The sequence below is a fragment of the Nelumbo lutea genome, chromosome 2 (genome assembly GCF_056320005.1).
Source record: "Nelumbo lutea isolate HS-2025 chromosome 2, American lotus-T2T, whole genome shotgun sequence".
Taxonomy (NCBI): domain Eukaryota; kingdom Viridiplantae; phylum Streptophyta; class Magnoliopsida; order Proteales; family Nelumbonaceae; genus Nelumbo; species Nelumbo lutea.
This window is the reverse complement of record NC_142685.1, coordinates 62,639,061-62,647,955: the sequence shown is the minus strand read 5'-3', so window position 1 is coordinate 62,647,955 and position 8,895 is coordinate 62,639,061. Positions and strand designations below refer to the sequence as shown.

The window sequence follows — 8,895 nt, the reverse complement described above, 5'->3', positions numbered from 1 at the left end:
TATCTAAATTGGATACAAATTTTGCATCAATTTGTTTGTAATTACGATTTGTATTCCTACTTTATATAAAATTTGTACTTTTGTCTATTTTGCACGCTCCTTTTACCTCAATTTTATCTCATATGAAGTGGGGATCATATCATCTTGCTCCATACCTCACCAAACAAATAAATCTCCTCTTATCACAATTCTCTTTTGTATAAGGTGGGGACCACATCAATACATCATTTTTTACTTCTTAAACAAATAAAACAAAATCAAATATGAAGCAAAAGTAAACCAGAATTGTACATATATTTCATCCTATATGTACTCCCATGCATTAACACTAGGGCTGTCTGGTCCAATCCAATCCAGTCCATTATAGATGGACTAGGTCCAGTCCAATCTGATGAATACTTTGGACTAGGGTTGTCAACGAATTGGGTCCAAGTAGAACTAGAGTTGGGTCCAATCCATAAGAAATATTAAGGATCTGGAACCAAAACAGACCCTAATTTTAAACCCAAAACCAAACTAATCAGTTCTCAAGACAATTGGGTCTAACTCAATTATAATAAAACCTATTGCAAATATTATATATATATATATATATATATATATCAAGAAGGGTCCCGAAACACCTATAACTCAGGACCCAAAAGATACGATATGATATTGCCCGATATGGGGTGTGTCATATTGAAAATTTGATCCTTGCCTCTAAGTCAGTTCAGGACTAGGTAGAATCGGTTCCAAATTTATAATAATTGGGACAATATATAACTAGAACTGACCCATCAGTACCGAATCCTAGAACTAGAACCAACCAATTGGTTTGGATCCATCAAGTCAGACCAGATCCATTGATAGCCCTACTTTGGACCATTTTGGTCTAGTCCAATTCAATGTCTAAACTGTCCAATCTGTTCAGACTGGCTTTAATTTAAATTGGTTCCAACCCAAAGTTGGTCCATTGACCAGACATTGGTTCAATCCAACCCAATCCAATCTAAATCCATTATGGATAGACTAGGTCCAATCCAATCTAATAAATACTTTAGACCATTTAGTCTGGAGTGGTCCAATTCAATATCTTATTGATCCATCCAATCCATCCAAATTGATTTTGATTTGGATAGGATCCAACCCAAAACCAATCCATATATATTTGACACCTAATTAACACCAATGCAAATGAAATTTTGCATTGCAAACCAACTATACCCTAAGTTTGAGAGATCATATTTCGTTCTAACAAAAAAAAAATGGTTGTTACACCATCCTCATATCACTTTTAGCCATGTATTGAAAACATCTCCTTGCTTGTATGCTTTCATTCGTGAAAAGATATTCCAATTTTGTGATGACGAAATCAGAACTCTATTTGAGGGTCTCAGAACTGCATTCAGGTGTGTCCATAAATCAAGACGAGCACTAAATTAGAGAACAGATAGAACAGCATACATATATACTATATACATAAATGGAACTGCAAGGAAATGTCATTGTTAATGAAAAAAAAATGGTTTCTTCTTTTAATCAACAAAATATTTTTTCCTACAACCCGTTAGTTTTGCATTAGAGATCATTGGTGGGTGTTTGGCACCGAAAATGCAGAGTGTTCCTTCTGCGAGTTTGTCATATCAAAAAATAAAAAATAAATAAATACGGAAAATACTATTTAAATCGCATTTTACAAATCAAATAATTTTGAAAAATTAACATTGCTGCAATGATTAGCTTTGAATCACCAAAATGATCGAACACATTAAAAAATAAAAAACAAATAAAAAAAGCTTTGTATTTTTCGAAGAAAACAAAGATAGCGTCCAGAAGCTTTGCAAAGCGCATGGTCGGTGCAAAACACCAAGCGATCAGGTCAAAACTGCCGGTAGAACATTCATATAAACCCCGTCTTCCCTGGTTTTTTCCGGCAACTTTTTATCTATGCCAGCGGTTTCTGACATTTTCCTACAGCTGTATACTTAACAAGGGCAGATTGGTACTCACAAAATTTGTATGCATTTGAAAACATCTCCATACTTTCTTTATTTATGATAGATATTCCTAATGCACGGTTAGGAAAAAAAAAAAAAAAACTGTAGAATGGTATGAGCACAATTTTATAAGTTCATAAACCCAACATGCAACACGGTCAAGTAGAAGACTGGATATAAGTTATACCACCGACCACCGGAAAATGTTGAATTTTCCACAGTATATGCCTCAAGTTTCAATAACATTCCAATATATTTAATCCTGTGTGCTGGTCAAAGGCTCAAGCCTCAAAACTACCAAATTGTGACGACCTGCAAGTTGCAACATATCCCATATATTGTGGGGCCAAATCAAACACTACTTAATGGATTATCAAGGTTATATTTGGGGGAAAATCTATTCTGCCCGATAGACATGCATGATATTAGAAGAGTTTGACCAATCCAAACCCTCTTGTGAATTTCGATGCATATCCCCTAATTGTTTTAGCTTGTAATGTGTTAATTTAGTTGAAATACCATTTATTTTTTAAACACAAATATTATTATTTGTATATGAATCCTAATTGATGAAAAATGTGTGTTTTTCATCCATGTTTTCATCACATTAGCGCATCAATCAAAGTATTGAGACTTTGATTCCTAAGGCTGAGTTTGGAAAAAGTACAAATGCAAATTTGTACTGTCTAAATACATATAAAATAATGCAAAATATAAGGTTTTCACTCTACATAATATTTGCATTTGTATTCCTTCCAAAATGAGACTAAGGTTCAGTTTAGAAAGAGTAATGTAAATATGTACAATGTAAATACATATAAAATAATATAAAATACAAGGTTTTGCACTCTATATATTTATATTTATACTCCTTCTAAATTGAGCCTAAAGCAATGATACATGATTCAGTCATTATTGAGTAGGTTTCTTTCAAGTATTTTTGTTATTTCAAAAGCACGAAAGAAGAAAAAACACACTTTACACTTGTTTTATGTATTTTAGATATTTACTTTCATACTTTCAAAAAATATATTGGACCCTTAAAATGCTTTATACTTTCTAAAAACGTGCATCAACCACATTTGATATTTAAACTTCCATTATGTAATTGCACATATGGATGTTACATGACACTTGAATATATTTAATGACATTATTTGCCACATGACAACATATATATGAATGCCACGTGACATGTAAATGTATTTAATGATATGTTTGTATGTCACATGTCAATATATATGAATGCCATGTATTACTTAAAATATATTGAGTGACATGTTTGTGCCACATGGCAACATATATGTCATATCCAATGATACATGTGTCATGTGGTGGTATATATAGATGTCATGTGGTACCTGAATGTATTCATTGACATTATGTGTCATGTGGTGACATATAAGAATGTTATGTGAGAGTATATATGAATATCTCATGGCATTTGGATGCACCATGTACGTAGTAACACGTATGAATGCCACATGACATTTATACATGCATGTATAACATTTTGTTGAACCTAAACACCTTGAATTCATTTTACTTTTAAAGCATGTTTTTTAAAAAGGAAAATCTATGATGCAAAAAAGGAATCTGGATCTCCTACCCACAAAAGCTCTGCCCACCCGTCTACCCATAACACACTATCCCCCGTGAATTAGGAACATCTCCCCCTCCATAATACTATGTAGAAGGATGAAATGTTCTCCATGTATGACTGTGATATTATGTGGGTAGATGTGAGAAGAGTTTTTGCGAATAGGAAATCCAAACTCGCAAAAAAGTTATGATATGGAAAGAATTTTGACCAATCAAAACCCATCCATGAATTTTGACAAATAACACCTTATTTGCTACTATGTTTGTGATTTCAGTTTATTAATCAGTTGTTTTTGTGATATCATATCTTTTCCCTATCATAGTCGAACCCTTTTTAAAAATTTTCATCTAAATGCATTTCATGGTAAAAGCATGGAAGTATTTGTACTTTATACTTTGTACTTTCGTACTCTAAAAAATATAAACACAAAGTCTACCAAACATGACCAAAATTAATGTTTGTTAAAACACCACCTAACCTGAATTCTTATGATTCAGAAATGCCTATGTGATACTGATGTAGCGGTGTTTATACCTGAAACAAGAATAGTACCAAGCAGCTCCTTAGCCGTTCATTCAAGATCGAAAGGATTGAAAGTGCTTAAAAAAGGCTGTTTATCAACCAATTCAATGTTTCTAGTACCGATGTGCTCATGCATCGAGACGATGAATAATTTCTATGATTATTTTGAGATGAGTTTAAATACAAATATATACAATATATATAAAGTTTAAAAATATAGTATAGGTATAGACAAGATTTTGCACTCTACATATTTGTATTTATATTTATACTCTTACAACACTCATTTTGATTAGGGGTGCAAATGGATCGTATCATGGTCCGATTTGATCTTATTTGGTCGAATTTGGATTACTCGTGTTCAGATCTTTAGATCAGATTTGGATCCCTCCATCCGATCCGATATATATATACATGCTATTTATTTATAAATATATTTCTATTTTTTATTTTTATTTTATTTAAATTAGTATATTTTATTTTTCTTTGAATAAATTGTTAATTTTTAAAGAAAACAAGTCAGATCGGACCAAATCCAAAGATTCAACTTACTGATAAGATTCAAATTCAAATCAAATCTCATAAGATTCAATTGGATCTTCGGATCAGATCAGATCTGACATAAACATTATTAGATCGAATTCAAAAATACTTGATTTCGATCCGTATACATTCCTAATTTTGATAAAAGTATAAATATAAGATATATTTTCACTGTTTCTCCAACTGAGCATTAGACTGAGTGTGAAAAGAATACAAATGCGAGTGCAAAAACTTATATTTTGTATTATTTTGTATATATTTACGCTGTATATATTTGCATTTGTATTGTTTCCGAAATGAGCCTTAAAAGCCCATCGACAATTGATCCACTCACGAATGGGCCTGTTATGTCTGCACGAACACGGAAAACCAATAAAAGAATCTTCATCTTTTGTTGACTTTTTTTTTTCGCTTCATCTTTTGTTGACTTCTTAATGCCGAAATATCATAGATTAGGTGTGGGTTGGTAACTCTACGCTATGGCAGTGCATGTTAGCGTCACGAGGCAGACACTTAAACCTGCTTTTAAAAAACGCGAGAAGCTTTGAGCTTTCGTGAGCTCTTTTGGTTCGCGGAATTCTTTTTTATTTCTGGGTTTGGCATTCTCGTCCTCCCGCTATGGCTCAGGTATTCGAATTATTCAAGATTTTTGCTTTTCTGGTTCTGCTCTCTCCTTTGGTCGATTGTTTTATTCTAATAACTAGGTTTTTGGATTGAATTTATGTGGAATTGAAGACAATTGTTTATAGGGATGATCTTCTTGCGGGGAATTGTGAAGTTTAAAGATCTAGGTCTTATTACCCTTCTTCAATTGCGTCTTCTCTGATGATTTGGGTGTTTCTTAGATCAAAGTTAGGGTATTTAATCTTGCACGTATGATCGCATTCATGGTTATGTTATATTTCGCACGAAAAATACCTGTTCTGATGTCTGTTGGGTTCAAAATTGTCGACCTTGGTTAGAACCATGCGTCTGAGTCACCTGAATTGTTTGTTTATTCCGTTTTTCTGGTGAAGAAATACCTTTTGTCCGGTGATCATCTTGAACATCTTAATTTGGATAGTGCCTCGCTGTTGGGATCAATCATTCTATTTCATTAAGTCAGGTTAGGTTGTCTATCTTTCGTTTTTCTTGGTTGTCTTGCATTATTGTTATTTGTGCTTAGCGTAATGAAATTCTCTTTTACCAAAAAAAAAAAAAAAAAGAAAAGAAAGAAAAAGATCGGGGTTTGTTAGTTTAATTCAAATTCCTTGTGTAATGGAAAATCCACTGACTGATACCTCCGTTGGATCTCTTGTGACTTAAAGGGAAGTTTCGGGGTTGGAAAATTCCCTGCCTGTTGTGTTCCTTTTGTGGCATATTATGAAATTAACATGGTCAAACCGCCTTGGATGGCAGTTATCGGGCAACTGTACATAACATGGTCATTGGTTCATTGGTGGGGGTGACATCGTGGGAAGGTTGCTTATCGAAAAAAGCAAACACCCTGGCAGGTTGATGTACATCTTTCCTGGGGTGTAGTGCACAATTTCAGTCCAGATTCAACGGCCTTGAATTGCGTCATTAATTTAATGTGATTACAAGGTCTATAGCTGTTGGACTTAAATTTAGACTGGTAAATAAAAAAAAAAAAAAGCCTGTAAGAATCGGTTTTGTCGGTCAACTTTTTAATTAAAATTTTGAACTTCAACTACTAGAAATATCTGGGAAAAGGTCCAATATGTGGTAATATTAGCTGATGTTGATTGACTGTGGTGAATCATGAATGCATGACCAATAGAGAATCCCTTTTTCTAATGCATGGTCCGGATTGGAAGTCAACTCCACCTGGAGCACTTGCTACTAAATCCAACCTAACCTGACTAAATGAAATAGAATGATTGAACCCACCCCAAACTACTAGGGCTCCCACTTCCCACTTATGCCAACCCGTGAACAATATCCCTGTTAGTGAAGGTTATAATTATAAATTCTTTAGTTTCACTATATTACCTATGGCAACTTTATCCTTATAATTAAACCCTCCTTGAAAAAAGTATGAACTTTAGTGTCTGAACTTGGCATGTCAATGCAGTTTAGATTTTTCAAGCCCTAAAAGAAAGCAATATTCATAAGTAAGCTGACATTTATACCATAATAAGTATGGTAATTCTATACTGTATATTGTACCTTATGTTTATGGACTTGTAAGTAAAATTTTGATAATGTTTACTGGCTCTGCTTCTTTCCCCAACTCCTGAAGCAAGTTTAGTGAAGACACCAAGGGGTCTAAGATATCAAAGGATGTAAAATTTTGGTAATATCTATATATTCTGGTTCAACCAAAAAATAAAAGGAAATGAAAAAATAATTATGTTACTTTAGCTGCCTATAATCTTGTTTTGGGGGAGGTGGAACAAAAATAGTATGTTATATGTCAAATATATGTCATGCAATTTTAGGAAATATGGATGCATTACTTTAAAATCCATTGTGCTTCTCGGTCCAGTACATGTCCATTAGATTCTTAATTGGGATGAGCAGCAGATGCAAAGTAATTTGGAGTAGCATTTTTTTCCCAGAAATAGGATATCAATTCATGCCTTTTATTCTTCAGATGCTTCTTTAATCTGTTGCATCTTTAGTCATTTCTGCAAAGAAAAGAACGAAGAAATGAAAAGAAAAAATGTGTGTGTGTGTATACATACATAAGTACATAAATATTTTAGTAATAATGACTACCTAATCCACTGTTATTATTTCTAGTGCATTCCCATTATCTTCAGATGATGTATTAAAAAACTATAATAGAGGTATGCTAGATTGAGTGCTACCATTATGAAACTCAACTCTTTCATAGTACTTTTATTTCTACCCTAAAATTTATTTTGGTCCCAAATGCAGACAGTCGTCCTCAAGGTTGGTATGTCCTGTGAAGGCTGTGTGGGTGCCGTGAAGAGGGTTCTCGGCAAAATGGAAGGTTGGTATTAGTCTTCACCGCCAGTTGCCACCTTTATTTTTTTATTAAAATATTGCACCTGGATAAGAGATTTCAGTGTACTATCAAAAATTGAGTCTTATTATTTCTAAAATCATTTGAGAAATGGCAGAATAATTGTGAGGACTGAAATCGATGCTTCCAGAGACTGATGAGAACGAAATAGCTGATTATCTTCAAAATCCCAGTAGAAATGTAATGTATGTGTGCATTGGCATGCATTCATGGACATGGTTGAAATGGGACTTGACTAAGAAGACTGAATTTGATAATTTTATTTGCCAGTAAATAGAGTATCACTAATGCTTTTGGCTATCCAAATTCTGTGCAAAACATTTGGATTTAACCAAAATAGAAATATTTAAAATTGAAGGGGGAAGAAAACTATTCTTGACCTTGCTGACTTGCATTGGACAGTTCAGCTAGCGCATTCATTTTCTTGCTTTTATATTGATGAATGTTCCCATTAATTAACAGCTAACTTGGAACTGTTGAACATGTGCTTGGATGTAACTGCTTTGTTCCTTTTGGTGTTCGAAACCATATTTAGGTGTGGAGTCATTTGACATTAATTTGAAAGAGCAGAAAGTGACGGTAATCGGCAACGTCCAGCCTGATGCAGTTCTGCAAACTGTCTCCAAGACAGGAAAGAAGACTTCCTTCTGGGAAGAGGAAGCTCCAAAAGAAGCACCAGCTAAAGCTGAAGTGAAGTCCACAGAAACTGTTGCTGTTCCTTGATACGCTCACCCCTATTCTTATAGTTAACTAAAAGTCTGTTAATGGGTTAATCTGGTGAACATCTTACATCCATGTGTGACCACAACTGTTTAGGTGGGAAATATCTGGCATTTTCTGCATGTGTTATTATGGTATCTCTGTACCTTTAACTTTAATATATGAAATATTTGCTATAGCCTATAAAGGGAAATTTCAGTTTTCCCCCTCTTGATTTTCTGGACCTCCATGAAATTTCTGCTTCTATACCAGCGAAGGGAGCATTCCTTAAACCTTTTTCCCGTGTAAAATCCAATGGACCAACCCAGTTGCGGGCTGGGTTGGCTGGATTCGGATTGGGCCCGTCCAAATTGCAACCCTGTATGCTATAGCTTGTGAGCTTGTCTTTCTGATCAAAGTTGGTCAAAACTTCAAACGTTCCATCTGGGTTGAGAATTAAATTGTTATTTGTCAACATGTTTGGATGGCAAGTGACATGAAATCGTTTCATTTTATATGGGACTAGGCCCTATAATAGTATAAGTGTATAACTTGCC

At 34.1% G+C, this 8,895-nt stretch overlaps 1 protein-coding gene across 1 annotated transcript; it reads left to right on the top strand.

Annotated features, from left to right (window-relative positions):
• Window positions 1-5,203: 5,203 nt before the first annotated feature.
• On the top strand, window positions 5,204-8,552 carry LOC148871130 (copper transport protein ATX1-like). The gene is made up of 3 exons (XM_088969337.1): window positions 5,204-5,274; window positions 7,531-7,606; window positions 8,175-8,552. Exons 1-3 carry the CDS (start codon window positions 5,266-5,268, stop codon window positions 8,360-8,362), a joined length of 273 nt encoding a protein of 90 aa, XP_088825463.1. The 5' UTR covers window positions 5,204-5,265; the 3' UTR covers window positions 8,363-8,552.
• The last annotated feature ends 343 nt before the right edge of the window (window positions 8,553-8,895 follow it).